This window comes from Pyxicephalus adspersus, chromosome 1 (genome assembly GCF_032062135.1).
Source record: "Pyxicephalus adspersus chromosome 1, UCB_Pads_2.0, whole genome shotgun sequence".
Classification (NCBI taxonomy): Eukaryota; Metazoa; Chordata; class Amphibia; order Anura; family Pyxicephalidae; genus Pyxicephalus; species Pyxicephalus adspersus.
Window position 1 is genome coordinate 28,515,810 of NC_092858.1, and position 19,993 is coordinate 28,535,802.

The following is a 19,993-nucleotide window of genomic DNA, read 5'->3' on the forward strand; positions in this document are numbered from 1 at the left end:
GCAAAATTAATCTATTGGCTTTTATTTGTAGATTAATAAATGCTACATTTTTTTCTTTTGTAGAAGTGTGTTTTGGGTCACGGTTACAGGTTTGATACAACAGTGTTGCCTTTGGAGAAGTTATATGGTTTTCTCAGTTGAAGTTTCATTTTCTCTCTCCTTTAGGGCATGATCAGACTAGTGTATTTGCAAGTGGCTTTTTGTAGTTTAAACTGCTTCCAAAAACAGATTAACTTTGGACTGATTGGTGTCATTGTTATCATTTGAAAGGTTGCATGAGGCAGCAATGTTGCTGTGTGCTTACTTCAGATTCTATAGGCAACATCCAGGGGTGTCTTGCTGACCCTCCCAACTTCATCCAGCCAAACTGAAACCACTTGTCACTGCCTATTCAAGCATTTTAAACATTTTTTTGTGCAATTTTTCAAGTAGTTGGAATTTAAAAAAGCACAACTCTGCTATACTTTACAGTGATCTGCAATTGTCTGCTCAAGCCTATAGTTTGCTGCCTGTTACTGCTTTAGAGCATTAGTGTTTGACAGTAGGCCCCCAGGAGTGGAAAATACTGCACCAGTCCACCAGTCTGAACATGCCATTACCCTGACTCTCTGAATATTCTTTAAGTATCACAGTATTATAAAATTTATTTGCTTTATTTTCTACTTTGGTAAAAATAGATTTAGAAAGACTGACTCACGAATCTTTCAACTCAATAGAGCTACCAGATGAAATGCCTAATATAAATAAATAGCAGTGATTTTAAAGACTAGCTTTTCCTATGAAGCCAGCTACACATCCTTTAATCATTTAACTATATTGCCTAACTGCAATGGAGAAATATGAGGTCATAACTGTGCCTCGATTGGAATGCTAACTGAACCTAATATATGTTATATAATATATTATTTATTTTATTGCTTTTAGAAGCAATTTATTGCAATTTATTTGCTTATTTAGAAGCAAATATTTGGTCGGTATATCACATCATGTATATATTCTAGCCATGCTTTTTTCTGTTTGTAGTTCAGCTTTCACCCAAAAAATGCACTTATTCTTTTTGCCCCCTCCAATCCTTATCAAAATGAATGCCCCTACCCCAGTTTTATCACTATACTTTTATGCCCTGACCGTTGTTTGGATTATGTAAAATTTCTGCCCTGGCCATGCCTGTACAGTCAGTCTTCATTGACTTGAATGGGACCATTTTCTGAGCATCTCCAACCAGAAGGGATAGTTGTTTTATTCAGGGGTTAAAAAGGGTAAATGCAGGGGAAAAAGGGAAAATTCTATTTATCAATTAGGACATATGGACTTATTTACTAAGACACTGTGCAAGCAGGCGACATTATTCTTTTACTCACAGTTTTTAACTTCTAAAAATTATTTTACACTGGACAAACCCAGTACATGGATGCAATAAAAATGATGGGCAAAGACAAATCTGCCCATCATGGGTACATGGCCGGCACTGATGCCAGTAAAATAAACTAGACAATTGCTAAGCAATCACAGATTTACAAAATGTTGAACAATATTTGCACGAGACCAGAAGCGGTTGCTGATCCAAAGTAAGTAAACCAAACAATGACCAGTCATCACAAGTGATGCTTCAACCTGTTGCATATTTATAATGTCGGTCTGTTGGTTGGTTTCCATTTTAGGTCTGTTTGGAGTCATTACTAGCACTTTTTCTTCCCTTGTCTGCAAGCTGGTAAAGCCCCCATCTGTCTCTCAAGGTTCTGGCAATTTGCATTGTAATACAAGAACAGATCATTAATCTGCAGTTTCAGTCTGATTACAGCAATCATGACACAGGACCCAGCTGTTGAAGAGTGCAGCTTCACTGGCTCTTGGGGACCGGGGACTCGCTAATTACCAGACATGCCACTTCCTCTAACTGCCAAACATTGTCAAAATGTTTTGATTTTTTTTTTCTTCTGTCGAGCTGAAAGCCCAAGGTGAACAAAAATTGATTTTCTTTCTTTCCAAAGAGGTGAAGAGTTGTTAAGGAAGCTATTGGTTCACTTTTCCATTATAATAAATCCTGAGGGGACACTCCGCCAGACCTAAGCTGACCTCACTATGGAAATGCTGTAGAATTAATTCAGCAGTTCTGCTGAGAAATTATTTTATTAGATAAGTAAAGCAGTCATATGACAATGACTTAATAAGACACTGCAGTTTGCAAGTGAATAAGGCCAGGACTTTGAGAACTTTGCAAGAACCTGGAAGCCACATGGGTTTACCACTCAACTCAACATCTCAGCTCATCTGTGTGATTAGCGATGAAAGCGAAACTGTGCCTATAGCTCACCAACTCTATACATTTTCAGGAAATAATAAACACAGCTTGCTGAAACACATTTTGTGTCACACTCATTATAATGTAACCCCTTGGAACATGTACACAACATGATGTGTATAATGCAAACCAGACTGAGCAATGCACCTAACAAGTGTACAAACTATACTTCTACCGCCTGACCTTTGTAGATATTGCGAAAGGTTTGATAAAATAATATGCGCTAGTAAAAATATACAGCAGGAGAACGGTAATAATGAATCACAAAAAAAGACAGGCTGAGTGCTGTGATGCTAATTTGCAAGAAAAAAAAGTTTGTTTTTTAATTTATTTAAAGTTGAACTTTAGGCAAACAACTAAATACACAATAAAATACACAAATGTTAACTGACTTATCTGCCAAGGCATTTTAATCCCCAGCTGGCACTTGCATTAAAGCATTTGAAAATGCATGTTTGTTGACATGTGCTAGCATGAGCTTAGTAAATTACTGCATTGCAATATTTTCAGCTCACATCAACAAGTATTGGGGTGAACTAGCACCATTGAAATCAAGGCCATGTGCCCCATCATTGCCCTTGCAATTTAATGAGGATGATAAACCCTTAGAGTTAAAGAGTTGCTTCTTGTGCTGCCTCTTCTCCATCCAAACTTTTCTGTAAAGGGGATAGCTGAAGTCTGTTTTGGTGTACTTAATAAAAAAAAGATAAAAAGGAGCATATATCAATATATACAGAGCCGCATTCAGTGGTGTTTTTGTATATCTAACTGTAGTTTACCTTTAATGTAATAAAGTATTGGGAAGAATATTTTATACATGGAGTGAGTTAATAAAATAAAAAATAAAAAAACACATGAAGCCAGCGTTTTTTTTCTTGTAGAGTATAGAACCTTAGTTAAATTTTATTTCACTCTGTTTGGCTACTGGAGAGATTGACACATATCATTGCTCCTGTTGATCATTGTCTGCTCTACAGAAGATTGAGAAATTTACTATTGTCAGGTTTCCTTTTTTTACCATTTGTTGGAGAGGAGAGGAAATCATCCAATGGATAAACTTACTCTGGAAACAACTATCCAATAAAAGGGGACTTCCACTCGTTTGTGAGCTGATATCTCGATAGAAAAAATGACATCCAATAGGGGTCTTAACTATTAATTCTTGCCTCCAAATATTTGGCTTTACATACATCTGTATAGTAAGCAAGACAACAGATTAAATAAAATGGTGTTGGCTATGTTTCCTAGTGTCACCTGCTATATCATTTTTTGGTAAAAATCCACAGGTGCACTTAAACAAAAAAAGAGGAAATAAGAAAGTAATACCAGACCCAGACATGGGCTTACAACACCCAAATGCTTTAACAGCATTTAGAGATATAAGCTTCTAGAGTGCTCGAATTATGGAGCAGATCCAGTGAGCAGATTGACCTGAGAGTTTAATCAAGGCCCTGGTGGAAGAGCTTACATCTGGTGAACATTACTTGTGTTCTCTTCCTGACTAACGCACAAAATGCACAAAAAAAGGCGCTTACAACTGATGTATGCCACAGAGCCCAAACAGCCCAGGTAAAATATTCACCATAACAGGCTGATTTGTGCAGAACGACTTTGAAACAACAATGATAATTACATTCTAGCAACATTGCACAGCTGTGTCCAGCTGGTGGTCCACATTCCAAAGTCTACCCCCCCTTTTCCCCAATATATGGAAACATTTAGTGAAGTATCAAAATATAATATTGTGCCTCTGTCTTATGTTTCAGCTTTGGTTCGCATTTGTTAATGGATTTTCTGGACAAATCTTGTTTGAACGATGGTGCATTGGCTTGTACAATGTGGTAAGTGACTCATTTTTGGTTTTTGATTACACATAAAAGTGGGAGCAAAGTTCCCGCACTGGTTCTGTCTCTGATGTTAATCGCAGTCCATTATCTTACTCACAGTTTTTCATGTTATGTTAAACTATATTTTGAGAGAAAACATCTTGTTCTGTTGTAGCATATGCCCCATATTTAAAACAGTTGTTGTGGAAGTAAATTCAGTATAAAACCACATTTTCCATAAATCAAGCACCATTCCCCCGGCTGAGATCTGAGATGATGTTTTCACATTTGTCTTGTAGAATTTGTCTGATGTTAAATAACATGTTTTTTTAGGATTTCACAACCTACCTATTTGCATAAAGACATGTATTAAAAGAATGTAAAAATGATCTATGCTATTTGACAATCCCAATAAAGCATAAACAGTAATAAAATTCTAAAAATTCTATTGGAGTTCCCCATGAGACAATTCACATTTTGCTTTTGTGTGGGGCTGAAATTCCCATTCAGCACATCATTCAAAATATATATATATATATATATATATTTGTAATCATAGATTTCATTACTTTGCATTGTCTTTGCACTACCACATGAACTAATTGGACACCCATCCATAGTCAAGCCTGTTTTTGTTTTAAATAGATTAGGAAAGTATGAGGGTATTTTTTGGTGTCCTACTAGGGAGACTTCACTTCCTGTCCTGAATTGCAGTAAGAAAATAAGTGGAAACATCCCCAAACTTTTGAACATGGGATCCTTTGCCTTCAACTCTTGTCCTTATAACAACCCTGAAAGGTTGGATTCCCCTTCTTTAATGTTTCAATGACAATAGTCAAAAAAAACTGACAGTGTGAATCTTTTTTCCTTTTTTGATGTTTGATCCCATTTGTGGATAGCTTTTACCAACTAGTCCACATGGTATGAGCATATGTTTCAACAGATAATATTAAAAAATAAAGAATAAATTGTGCATCTTTGTAAGTCTTTCCATGGGCTATTGCTAATGCATTTTAGTTAGTACTCCTAAGAAATATTTACCTTAAAATTTTGAACTGTGAAGCTATGGACATTCATTTACTTACATGATATTGAATGAACCTTAAAACAAGTCTTTGCTAATTTATGCAGTTACAGCAACAACTAGAGTAACACTTATTTGAAACTCTCTTGTACTGAAATTGCTATTTTTGATTCCACTGTAAACTTAAAGCGGGCGGTCTCTTCTTCCTTCTTTTTTTTTTTGTTTCGATCTTCATTAATATTAATTGGGTAACATAACTCTTGAATGGACCAGGCAGGTCCAGGGGAAGCTAGGATGTGCCAGGTATCCCAACAACTAATGCTGAGCTGCACATCGTCTATCCCTTTCTGCAATAAATCCTGCACATTTTTAAAGTGGAACTTTAGGCCTGATTTTAACATTTTATTAACATATTGATCTGAGAAAGCATTAACTAATAAAGGTAAAATTAACAGAATAAACTTCATCATTACTTTATCCTTACCAAACAATTTCTGCTATGACTAGCACATCTGGGAGCCCTCTACACACTACATTACATCATCACTTCTTTCTCTGACATCCTACAGCTTCAAATACTAAGAAGTGCATTTCGTAGTCTTTAGACTCAACATTAGAATGCTGTATATTACCTCCCCAGTTAATACAGCTAAGTCATCAGCTAAGTTCATGAGCCAAGAACATCCACATCTAATGTGCCATCTGGTCTGGTTTCTGGTGACAATTTGTACTTCTTCTGCCAGCTGTATGGAAGTGCACTTATGAAACAACAGCTTTAGAAATCACTAGTATGTGATTGGGATTAGAAACACACTGAAAGCATGGCAGATACTACAGTGTTTGGTAATGACTGAAACTACAGATAACTGGAGGAAAGATCACTTTCAGTGAAGAAGGAAATCCTAGAAACCTCAGGTTCTGCACACAAAAGATCTATTATTCCAAAATTATGTCTTGGGATTTGAGATAAGGAGGAAGAAAAGGACATCCCATAAAATACCCCAGGTCATTCAGGAAAAACTGCTTCCTAGATTACCTGTAAATTTAAATAGCAATTTAACAGTTGTAAATCTAAACAAAGTTAAATAAAATATGAATTCTAAAAGCAGTGGAATGCTGTATGCAGACCATTTCACATCTACCCATGCTTTTTTGGTAAAGTTTTTTGGTTTTAGATGAATGTTTATCAATGCTTATCCAGCCAGAAAAAAAAAATAACACTCTCATTTTATCCAGCACACTGCAGGACAGTGCATGTGTTCCTTCCAAAGATTACATTCTCACTGTTCCAAATAACACTGACAGTGCAGTAAAATACACAGTATTATATACTCAAAGATATTTTTCTCAGCACTGTATTTAAATTTTTTCATCACTATGTATAGTGTTGGTGATTATTAATTATTGATAACTGCTTCCACCAGGGACATATTTCTGTATATAAGGTTCATAAGCCACAGAAATAGTAAGTGCTGACTTGCTCAGGTAACCCTTACAGGATTAGGCTATGTACACACGTGCAATGATTTTCGTCTAATAATGGGCTCAGGGCCGAGAATCTGACGTGTGTACAGCGCTCGTCGTCCATCATCCGAACGACCGTCCTGGCGGATCCACGGGCGATGAATGACGAACAATCATAATGAAAGTAAAGGGGGAGAGAGCACAGCGGGGTGCCGATCCGCCGTTCTCCCCCTCATGGGGCATAGTAATTGTTGGATCGTTTGGGCTGTGAGACATTATCAACCTCTTTAAGTCTTTCTTTTACACATTGTTATCACCTTTGCAGTGATCACCATTACTCTCTTGACAGATTTTCACTGCCTTACCGCCTTTCACACTGGGAATCTGCGAGCGATCCTGCAGCCAAGACAGCATGCGAAGATATCCACAGCTCTACAAAATCACTCAGAATGCAGATGGATTTAACACAAGAGTAAGTCTGATAGAAATAGCAACTGCTCAGCCATGCCTATGTGATTCCAGAGTGATGGTATCTAGTGATCTATGGAAGGGCTCTTGACATTAACATTTTTAAGGCAGTACCGAGCTAATATTAATTCAAAGTGAAATACTCCTAAAAGAACTATTTTGTGATGTCCGACTACTTTTCTTGTAACTTTTGACCTTTTTGTTAGATAGGTTTCTGTTGGGTAGAGCTGGTACAATACCTTGGTGTCTCTCGCTTGAGCAAGTGTGCAGTGGTGAATTGACCTTCCATCTGATGGTGTTTGCATAGTCCTGGAGCAGATGTCATTCAGCAGAGCTAAAGTTCACAAAGACCAGTGGAGTCTCTTATTTCTCTTAGTAGTAATAACTGACACCAATATTTTTAGCTGTCTATAAAGATGACATTCTTCCTACTGACCTCAAATGTAACAGGCAGTTCTTTCCAATGACCACCAATGTAGCAGGGTTTTTGTCCTACTGCACATACCCCCAATGTAATAGGAAACTGTTCCACTTTTTACACTAGCTGCCAGTGTAAGGGGGGTACTTTCTAATGACCACCAATGCAAGAGAGGTAAAAACATTGATCACCAATGTGAGGTGATCCAATGTCTGTGTTTCTTCTCTGTTCTTATATTTTTTTCTGTTTGAATGCAATATAACAATAAATTTGGTCATAGAGGTGGGTGTTAAAAAGTAGCCAAGGTGTTAAGTTAACAATTTTGCGTACTTGAGGCCAGGCAACCATCTAATATTATTGAACACATATTCCCTTGGTACCCTACCTTTCAATTTTTCAAGTTAACAAAGTAGTCCATATTTCCTATTCTTTTTATGTACTATATTTACAATTTACTGGTCATGCTAAAATCATTATTTTAAGGTTTCCTCTCCTGGTAAGAAGGTTGGCAAAGGCTATTTTTGACACATACCTGTTCACGGTCAGCTGAAAATGTTATGACTACGCTATTTGTATTGGTATTTTAGAATTATACATGCCAAAACGATCAGTTGTTTTGACATAGAAACAGCTTAAGATAGGTGCTCATTCACCTAAATTGGGTATTAGTTTTTAATTTAATTTTAAGGAATGGCACCAAAGGCTGTTGATCCAAGAAAAAGATGCTTTAGGGGGTCACCAAAGAATTTCCTTCTTTTGTTGGAGTAAATTGAACCACATTTTTTACCTTCCTCTGGAGTAAATATGTGTATAGGTTTCGGTCTAGAAGATGCAGGTTTTCTAGTATATTTATTTATTTCCCTATTGGTTGAACTCAATGTCTTTTTTCAACCAGACTACGAAGAAGAAAAATAGTTTTTATATGTGACCCTCGTAGCAAGTGGAATATAAAAGCGTCCAATGCTTAATTACTAAAACATTTTACTGTAAATAGCATTTTTAATATCAAAATTAACTGTTCCCTTTGGAACATTTGATGAACGCCTGACCTTTTGTTTTGGCTTGTTTTCTTCTAAAAGAAGATTGCACTTGGGGAACAATGAAGTTCTTGTTCTTTGTGATATGTAGAATACTTAAGTTAGGATTGCTTGACAACCCTAACAGATTAGCAGGAATGAAAATAGATCCTAAAAAATAAAATGATTGTCTTATCATCATCCTCCGGAACTCAGAAACACCACTGATTCCTCAATGTAATAGCAGAGTCCTTGTTAAGACTCCTTCAGGTGTTAAATGATATCACTGTTCTGTTTTCCTTTAGGTATTTTGGGGTCATTGTATCAATGCCTTGGTCCACTCGCTAATCCTATTCTGGTTCCCACTGAAAATGATGGAACATGGTAACTATTTTATATTTCATTCTTTTTTGGAGAAATGCTGCAGAATGTTTTTTTGGTACAGATGTGGTTTATATTAGCAGATACAGCAGATGAAAACTGGGGTGATGCAAGGTTGAAGACAATGCTTGTGACTGACAGGCCATTAGGTCACATTTATACTCGGTTCTTTGATTCATCAGTCACTTTTCAGCATTGTTTTACATTTAACTTTTTGCACTTTGTTGACTTATGCTACTTTATAACTTTTAAGTACTAGAAAAGTCTGCCTTCCCTTCTTGCCAAGCATACTCCTTCCCTGGGAAGATGAAGAATGAAAGTAAAGTTCCAATGACAATGAAATACACTGTATAATATATTGAGACCTTTCTAGCAAATTCACTGACTATCCTAAATCCTGTGGAAAAGTAGCTAGGCACAAGTAATATTACCCAACTGGGAAGTTACCTTTTTATAGGTAGTCCACAGGACAATTTTCTTGTTGCTAATACCACCTAGTTTATCACCTATTTATAAGGGTATGAATGAATATTTTTAAGGAGGTCCTGAAAAATACAAAAAGTGTCATTCAAACTGTATACAAAAATTTAAGAAATGACCACAAAAGTACATTGGTTGCCTGTACAGACCATTCAGAAGTCATATTCAACCTGGTTACTATTGTCAACAATTCTAATATGTCTTTCCTCCAGTTTTAGAGAACTGTGAGCAATATGATTATCAACTTCTGTGTACATACTGTATTTTTGTGTACTATTTTAGAACTTTAGGGAAATTCTGTATGGTTGTTTCACAAGTACCATTGTACAACCTTGACACCTACAACATGTAAAGGTAGTCCAACCCTGTGCAGTAAGATGCACCATAAAAAGGTCTTAGTTTATTTTTTTACAGAAGGATGTGGGGTTTGCAAATGGGGTGTTTTTATGTTATTATTATGTGTTTTTGAAATGTGTTTCCTCACACCACTGAGCTTCTGCCTTGGCATGCATGTAGTGCTAACCTGTGGCAGCCCAAAATAGAATGAATGGGGCGCTGGAGTGAGCAGCTCAGACTTCTCATTGTCACCTTTTGTTAAATCTGCAATCACTCGTTGTTTAAGAACCAGAGTTCTGCCAGCCAACAGGAGCCACGTTGGAACACTTCCCACCACGGGCCTGAGAACCTGCCCTTAGCAGATCCACCTAGTTCACTTTTCTAAACTTTTACCCCTGTTTGGTGGTTTACTAAACTATTACCCCTGTTTAGTTGTTTACTAAACTAATACCCCTGTTTGGTTGTGGGGGGGAGGGTAATATAGTTTAGATGAAGACAACCAAGCAGCGCAGTTCCAGTGCAGCAAATGCACTTGTGTGTTGTCAGCTCAATGGTCAATTAGGAGCTTAATGCATTTCTACCGGGGATCAGTGGGTCCTGCAGTATGTTTAAAGGGATGAAACAACCTATACTTTGTGTTTCAGTTAAATAAATTCTTCTTTCAGACTACTTTTTACAGTTAGCATTTTTATAGACAAGAAGTTCTGTTTTCTGTACGTATAGAGGGAGGTTGATCGATCACATACATTCAGACTGCCTTGAGTTTTTTTTTTTTAACCAGGCCACTCCATAAACTAAAAATTATCCCTGCCAAGGCTGTATGATTATTTTATGGAAGCGGAGAGGGAGCATCTGCCAGACACTTCTCACTGGGGCAAACATTTTAACCATTTCATTAAACACCACAAGTTTTCTCAACAAGGAGTGGCAAACAGTGCCCACAAAGATAAAACAACCATTAAAAGTAGGCAAAAGACGTCAAATTGTACAGATGTCAACTCATGTATAGAGGCACCTCATAATTGTACTGTTTTACCATTTCCTTTAAAATGTATAATTAACTGTAAATTGTTAGTACAATTAAGTAGTTGTTTTACAATAGCAGTAACTATGATATTAAAGATAATGAGCTTTGTGGGTGATAAAGAAAATTAATTACATGCTTTGCTTATCAGAGCAGGAACTGTCTAAGCCTTCAGCATTATCATTACCTCAGTGTGAACTTGGATATGTCCCTGCAAATCCGCTGATGCATTCTTTGTCCTCTGCTTATCCACTCTTTTACAACTCGTGATTGAGATTTATGTGTTTTGGAAGGCGTCCTTCACTTTGTGAGAATAGAGAAGAACTTTGTCTCCTAGACAAGCAATGCAAGCAGAGCAGAGAGTAAAGATTCGCATGCTGGAACCAAGTCAATGTAATACATCAAACCTGTGTAATCATTGTATTCCTATGTACACTATATGGATGCCTAAATTTAAGCACCATAAATCATAGAGTGATTTGCAGTGTATGACAAGCCAGTGATGGCAGGGGAACCGTAACATAGAAATCACTGATCTTCTTGCCACATCTCTGTCATTCATTACTTTTCCAATGAGTAATTACTTAGAACAAACAGAGACTGCTGTTCTAGCCAAAGGGAGCAAACTTTGACAAAGTTTAATACATTTATAAACAATAAAAAAATGTGTATCTGTATGGATTCTTCCAACAAATGGTACCGATGACTGTTTTAAAGAATTATACTGGACATTCTCATTTCACTTCTTCAGAAAGATGAAGATACAAAAAAACAAACAATCAGAACAACCTAATATCATGCCTGTCATATACATATAAAAACTGGTCATGGCCTTGATCTGTAGATAATGGTGTGGCGTAATGCTACGTTCAGACGGTCGTTGTTTTTCATAGTGAGACTGCTGTTAACCAGTATTCAACCTCTTCTGGTTATGTTTAAATTTATTAGGAATGGGAAATCTGATTTTCTGTAGGTGCATTTGACTGAATGTGGTCCAATTACAGATTTCAGAAGCTTCATGAAGCTTCCTATGGTAGTTTTAACCAGTTTTATAGATTTAAAAGAAAACACTTTGGAACAGAATTAGCAAACACTTGCAAGTAGTTAGAAGTTGCATACTGTTTGAAAGTGTTCTAAAGGACAGCAAAACACCAATAATCTGTTGCAACATGTGGAAAGAGAAACCCAACGGCTTATTAGAGTTGTCAGCCAACGCCTAAGTGCATGATAAGACCCCTCTACCACTTTTAGGAGTATCTCACAGTTGGTAACTGCCCATCTGAACATAGCTTAAAGATGGTGGCTGAAACTGCTAGATATTGTTCTGTGTTTAACCAGGAGGGGTACCAAGCAGCCCCTAGCCCCTGTTTTATGTTCGCTATTATTATTGTTATTAATAATATTAATAATAAACAGTATTTATATAGCACCAGCATATTATGCAGCGCTGTATATTCAATGGGGGTTGCAAATGACAGACAGATACAGACAGTGACACAGGAAGAGGAGAGGGCCCTACCCAGAACTCTTCACCTCTTTTTATTCATTTGGCGCTATTTATTCCTATGATGCTTTTGAGCAAAAGCTCATACTAAGTTCCAAAGGAATGAATGAGAGAGTGGAGCACATGTGTGGCTCCAACTTGGTTAATTTTTGCAAGCATCTCTATGATCTAGTCTTTTGTATCTCATTGGACAAGGGATTGATGAGTATAAGACTCATGGAGCACCATGGGGCAGGAACATTTTAAATGGAAATGGGGCAAGCACACAAGGTTCTATCTGGATATTAAAACTCAATCAAAACTCACTTCAAAAGTCATCTCTGCACTGCCCCTCCTATGATAGTCACATTGTTATACTGACATCAATGTAAAATGTAATCGATCCAGACACGGGGGACCCTCCCCTTTTGTGTTCTGCTGTATTGGAAATTAAAGGAAGTACATACAAGGACACAGTTGAGGTATTTTTAAAAATTGGACCTGTTTTCTTACTTTCCCACCCAGGGTTAGACTGGCCCATAGGAGAACTAGTATGAACTAGATGGGTAATATATCTCCCACAAGTATTTTTTTAGCTGTCTGGTGGGCTCCTGGTTTCTGCATCCTTACAAAAAAAATCTTGGCCATTAACTCAGTGACATTTGCACAATTTCTCCAGTTAAGATAAATTTGTGTGTGTCATGAGCTGCTCATTTCAAATTCAACCGGATTCAAAGCAAAACTATGAATAGGCCAGTCCACCCTCCATTTATTCTTTTCCATCCATTCTTGCTTCAAAGGTGGTATAGGGTTCTTTTCTTGTCCTCTGTGTGCACCAGATATGTCAGATATTACTATGGACAAACAACTCTGTCTTTGATTCATCAGTCCAGAGCCTATTATTCTTAGCCCCAAGCGGGCCTTGCTTTTGCCTACATGTTCCTTAGCAAACTGTAGTCTTGCTCCAGTGGTCCTTATACATAGCAAGGGCTTTTTCCTGACACACAAATTATTGCAAGAGTTATATGCTGATCCTGTAAATATATAGTAAATTCTGTATCATAATTTTGGGGAACTTGAAAACATCTCCTAATGGCAAATAATCAGCTCTTTTCCTGCATTTTCTGGGCCAGCCAGTCCTAGACAAATTAGCAGTCATTATAATACTGAAGATTATTTTCTGTTAGTGGAATGTTTAAAATATGTGATGATCTTTTAATTAATCCTAGACTCATAGGCACCCAGAACCATCTTTCTGACCATCCTTGAGAGTTTTTGGATCCTGGCATGATGGCACCATACACATCAATAGAATGAAACTTTAGACCAGGGGTCGGCAGACTCCGGCCTTTGGGCCAGATACGGCCTAGCCGGTTGTTCGTTCCGGCCGAACGCCCCCCTGGCCAATCCGACCTAATGACGGCGAATCGGCCAGGGGTCGTTAGTAACTACCAGAACCGCCGGAGCTCCGGTGCTGCCTCCTTGCTGTTGCTCCCCTATTAACCGCGACCTGCGTTGATACTTCCACCAGCGCAGTAAATAGGGAAGGCTCCCCGAAGGGAAATCCCTCTCCTCCGCAATGCATACGGAGGAGAGCGATTTCACTTCAGGAGGCATTCCCTGGTGGTGGGCAGAGCCATTAGGGCGGGACTCGGAGTCCGGCCTAGTGTGCTTCCACCCACCCCGGAAATGGCCTATTGGCCATGAAAGTTTGCTGACCCCTGCTTTGGACCCTCGATATCTGAGCTTTAAATAGGGCAGGTTCAACCAACACCTATTTCTAAATTTCTTTTTTCACATGTCTATATGTGAGATTTAGTCAGTTTTCAATACTGTATATTGGTGGGGCTATTTTTTGACCTACAAGTAACAGATCTTTGTACATAAAGGAGAATGATTCCTTTACATGTGTACTTCAATAAGAAGTCAATGATTAAAATCACATTAGACTCATCTTTTTGACCTTTTCTCACCTTGTGTTTTTATCAGAGACTAATATGCCTTTGTATAGGTCACCTTTTGACTTAAGAGCAAGAAACCCTTCCAAATGTTTTCTAGAAATTCCTTTGCTTGTTGTGTTAATAATCTTCTTTGGCTTCCAAGTAGAGTCACAAAGCCTCTAAATAACATACAATACATTTAATTGCATTGCAACCTTATATGTTTCTAATTACCTAGGTATCAAGAATACAGATAAGAAAACTGTCTCTTAAAATTACAGAACAAGCCAGTTCATTAAATCTTGATGCATTCCACAAAAGCATGCAAAATAGTTCTTTCTCAGCAATGTAATTATGTACACAAAGAGTCAAACCCCATCAATGCATAGTTCTAGCTATGTCAGTAGTATTACATTTCACTCTTTTCTGGAGGGCTCCATGGAAGTAAGACATCAAAATATTTGAAGACAGTTTCACAATTTGATTTTGCCTGGACATTTAATATCTCTGAAAGAAGGGTGGTTACCTGGAGTAACTGAAAGTAACCCTAGACACCCAAATAATACACTTTTGATAAAGCTGCTAGATTATGACCACTGGTATAGAGGTTTTTAAAGGACTATGGGGAATAAGTAGTAAAAAAATCATTGGTTGTAAGGAGAATGTAACAATACTGAGTTAATTATGTTGCTTTGATGTTATCTAAGTTCAGGGGTACCACTGTTAATCACATTTAACCGCCCTATAAAAATTGTAACAAATGGGTTCAGTTTTTATCTTTATTCAGGTTGGTATAGCAGTTGCATTACTGCAGTATCCAAGAGCAGTTAACTGTTTGAACAACGTCCATGGATGACATAATTCCATAATAGTTAAAAAAAAAAATGCATCACTTTCAACTGCAAGCAAACACTTCTAGCATAGTGGATGCAAACGCCTGAAAAAGCCCTGTGGTTAGCACTCATAAATGCTTCCAGACACCAATTGGCAATTGTTTGGTGCTCCGGGAGTGGTAAATAAATTTTTTTTACCACTAGACTCACAGACATCTATAGGACCTGCTGTTCCTCAAAATGATTGCACACTTGTGATTAACATTGATACAATTGACATTGGTCAGTAAAAGGATTGGTTCTTTTTCTCATTGGGAAATGGAAGTACAAATTATTTGTCTGTTGTGCTGGGAAAATTAAACTGGTCTCATGCTCATTTTGTTGTAATGTACACAGACAAGAAGTTCCAGGGTTGGCAAAGATTAGTTCAATGTATAACGATCTTAAAACTGGATTTTAGGCAAATGGTAAAATACATATTTGAACTAGATACATCGGAGCTTATTTGCCAATGAAATTGTTTTTTTTATCTATTCAGTTCTGAGATTTACACTGTACTGTCCGCCAGGACTACCAGCCTGATAATCTGACAGTTTTCATGAAGCTAGGTCACTCTTTTTTTTGATTGGACAGTAAAGAAGCAGCAACAAACTGATGAGGTCATCTCTTTGCATTCTTCTTCTGAAAGCATATTCCTTGTCTGATTGGCTTCTAGTGTTGGTCCTCCTCTCCCAGTTCAAGTTCTGTACAAGAGATTACGTCAAATCAAATCTTTGTATTTATACTAGTTGTATTTAAAATAAATAATAAAGCTGGATGTTTTCTAGAAGCACAGAATATAACTGGGTATTAAAGCTTTAAAGTAAAGATAACAGAGACTGGTGATCCAAGAAACATCCGATTGCCTCAGGAAAAAAACATTTTTCCCCTGTTGGAGCAAATTGTACCAGGGTTTTTTTTTTGCCTTCCTCTGAACCAACTACGACCATAGGGTTTTATATCTGGGATATGTTTATTTCCCTAGTGGTTGAACTTGATGGACTTATGTCTTTTTTCAACCTGACTTACTATGTAACTATGTAAATACAATGTCTGTATTCTTTGACAGTAGATTCTTCACTGATACTGGTTTTCTTCATACCTACCTGAAGATTAGCTTTAAAGGGCAATTCCTAGTAAATTAACAATTAAGAAGACAAAAGAAGGGCTTTTTGGCATGCAAGTAAAATTTACTTAAGACACATGTTTACAGACTCAAGGTTGGTCTAGACCAGAGGTCTTTTTCAGCAATCTTTTTGGCCACTAGGCCATTTATGGGGTGGGCAGGAGCACACTAGGCGAGACTTTCTCTCTAAGCCCCGCCCTAATAGCTCTGCCCACCACTAGGAACGCCCCCTGAAGTGAAATCCCTCTCCTCCATATTCATTGCGGAGGAGAGGTAATGTTCCCTATTTCCCAATTTTACACTTCCATTGCCGCTGTAAATAGGGAACATAGGGAAAAAGGGAGCCACAGCAAGAGGCTAGGTCTTATCTGAGCTAAAGGCCGGAGGTTGCCGTCCTCTGGTCTAGACCATGGTTGCCCAACCTATGGCCCACAGGGGGTGCCAGGTCTGGCCCTCTCCTGATTCCCTTTCTGCTCTTTTTGCTCATTGTTTTGTGGAAGATGTGGCACGTACATCTCCTATGTTTCTCTATGAGATTGTGCTGCCAGGATAGGATGCTTTATGAATATGCTCAGTGTTAGCTCCCTGACAGTGGGCGTGTACTATAGACCTGGCAATCATCTGTGGTTTGCTCCCCGTCCACCTCGTACTGTGGGATAATCCCAGCAGCAGCATGGGAGCCGTGTCTGTGTCCATGCAGCTGTCATTATCCTCATGTATAAACCTTCATATCTCCTTCACTGAGTATCATAGAAATGTGAAATTTTCAGGGTACAAATGGGACCCTGAGAACTGCTACTTAACAAAATTTTACCCAAAACATAACAAGTTGACAGATATGGGGTCACAAGGCATAAAATCCTAATAACAATCAGAGATATTTTCACAATAATGTGGGCTATGTCAAGATCCCCAAATTGAGTTTGCATGTTGGGGACCCCCTGGGGGCCACTCTCATGGCAATGAACATTAGGGTACTGCCAACTGTCGTGGCACTGTGGTGCCCCTTGAAATTCACAAGACGTCAAGGCTGCATTCAGGTTGGCAGTGAGGTTGCGGTGCAGTTACCCCTTCCTCATGCCATGGAACCCTGGCTCAGGGGAGACACTTAGTACTGCTCACTGCCACCTGTAGACAAATCTGCAGGAGCTGCGGTGCAAGAGACTGAGTGGCTAAAGGCTGGGGTGCCTGTTACATATAGCTAGCCACTTACCTTCTCTGAACCCCAATTTCTCTGGAACAGAGGGGTTTTGGCAACTGGAAATGTGGGGCCAATAGGAAACCCCTTCTGTCCCCCCCTTCCCCAAAAAAATGTTATACCCATCATATTACTCCACCTTGTCACACATAGCTATTCCCTTACTCTCAAATTGAACCCCAATTTTTCTGTAAGAAAAGGGAAATTTAAGTGCAAGTGCAGGACTTTTGAGGCTAACTCCCACTACGGACGATCACAAGATCCAAAAACTATACCTGTAATACCGTGCTTCCCTGTCACACATAGCTGGCCACTTACCTTCTGTGAACCCTAATTTCTCTTGAGCAGTAGAGGAAGGAAAATGTAGAATAAGTGGGGGTCTCTTGTGGCTAACCCCCCTCCACCAAATTTTTATCACTCCTACCATACCAGGAAAGGGAAACTGTCAGTATAATAAAATGTGGGATAAATGGGGGACTCTTGTGGATAACTCCGCTCAAAAATAAATGTCACAGTAATAAAATGAGCATTACATGGTGAATGCAAAAATTCTTGATTTGTCACTCCTTTTGAAATGTGCATGTAAGTTACGGTAACTTGAAACATTTCAATTTAATTTCATTTAAAATCTATTCCAGTTTTAAACATAAATCTTTAAAGTTTGTTTGTATTGTGGCCCACAAGTTTTATCCCAATGTAAACAGCGGACCCCAGATAAAAAATGTTGGGCAATGCAAAAGATATTGCAAAGATGCAAAGATATTCTGATTTAGGCCAGTTTGGCACTATACAAGTGTACTACTAATAAATATGCGCATCATATATTAAGCAAATCAGAGACAGATACAGACTGTGACACAGGAGAGGACCCTGCTCAGAAGAGCTTACAATCTAAGAGGTGGGGGAAGTAGCATTCAATAAGAGGAGGGCAAGCCATCCCTGAATGGATGGGACAGTAGTAGAATAAGAGTATCACACAATGGGCAGCATTAAAGAGGTGTAATTCTAGCGATGACTTATATATTCTCAGGGACGTGTCATGTATATACCGGAGACTCGCCATAAGGGAATATGGCTTTCATATCAGCCTGGCTTTCAGGGTTTTATTTTTTATTTTTTTTTAACTGTTTAAAATCTTTTATTTTTTAGTAGAATGTAGATCTACCATCTTTGTCAGATTTGTTTTTTTTTAGTTTTATTTTCCATGACACTCAGCATGTTAAGATGTAAATGGCTTTCACCAACATGGGAAGTGAGTGCCAAAAGGGACATTGACTGCAATGAAAAAAAGTGACATTAAAAAAGTTCTTACCCATTCAAAACTAGAACTTGGCTTTTATTTTATTTTTTTTAATGAAATGTCTTGGCATGCAATAATCAGATGATAATAACATCCTGTGGGATGACAGAATTTTACATTCAGTTAGCATTACTAATATAGACAAGTCCCAATGATTATTATTGTTCTTCCTATGTAAACATTAGTCAGTTCCAGATACCTGTTTTTGCTGGAGATGGACAGCATTGCAGAAGATTTTAATTACAGAGAGCAAGATTAACTAACATCATGTTCATTGTTCTTCACATGAATAAAATGCAACTTCACAAAATGTGTCCAGTCCCATGTATAGGAAAATATCCTGGGGGAAAACACAGAAGACAAGAAGCGCAGACAGAGAGATAAGATCAGGAAGAAATACAGGCCATGTTCCAATACAGGAAGAAAGATCCGCAAAGAGGGTTGTGATTTGCATATGTCTCTGACCTGCCACCTGCATCAACCTGAGAATGTCTGGCCCCGGCCCCTGATTATTACAGCCTACAGATTGTGATACCCCCACTAGTGCTTATAAAGTGATATTATAGAGCTCTCATGAGAAAAAGAATATGTTCCGTGAAATGTTTACTTTAAAATAGCTAGTAAGTAGAAAGAATATGGCTAGAGCAATACATGAGTGTTTTTTACTAGCTACATTGTGCTACTAAAATTGCAAAAATTATCAGTTAATGACTGAAAAGATGAACAGTTGGCTCCCTATGGACATTCAGTATGTAGGAAGTCAGGCCATTAGCTGCACACAATGGGTGTGATTTATTAAAGATCTTCAAGACTGGAGAGGATACACTTTCATCGGGGAACCTAGGTGGTACAGCAAACTTGGATTGGATTTTTTAAAAGTGAAAACATTGAAAATGTTTTAAATCCTGGACCAGATCCATTTTGAGATTTGCTGGATCACCCAGATTCACAGTGTAACTTCTCCAATGGGACTGACTTACTAAAATACGGTATGGGGTATAGGGTAAAATAGGGTAAAAAGTGAAATACTACTGAGCCAATTGAATAAGGTGAAGATTCACTTTGCAAATATTACCCAATTATGTGCAAGAAAATGTAAAAAAAAGTGTAGATTACAGTATATGAACTATTAGAAGGGTTTCTATTTAAGCATTTGAGAATGACCTTTAATCTTTAAAGAGGAACTAAACTTAAAAGTGCCAAAAAAAAAAATTCACTCATACCATGCTGATCCATCCAGGGGTGTCTTGCATTGGGTCACGCATTGTCCCGGCATCCATCCCAGAGCCGGCGCTGCTGACGCCACCATCTTCTCCTTTTCTTTCTGGTTCTTCA

General features: G+C 38.0%; 1 protein-coding gene across 1 annotated transcript in view; it reads left to right on the plus strand.

The window, feature by feature from the left end:
- Window positions 1-19,993, plus strand: part of ATP8A2 (ATPase phospholipid transporting 8A2) — a 334,998-nt gene that overhangs the window by 225,950 nt on the left and 89,055 nt on the right. Inside the window, exons 27-29 of the mRNA XM_072400709.1 lie at window positions 4,069-4,143; window positions 6,966-7,088; window positions 8,824-8,902. Of these exons, the coding sequence (XP_072256810.1) occupies window positions 4,069-4,143; window positions 6,966-7,088; window positions 8,824-8,902 (277 nt within the window). The remainder of the gene's footprint in view (window positions 1-4,068; window positions 4,144-6,965; window positions 7,089-8,823; window positions 8,903-19,993) is intronic.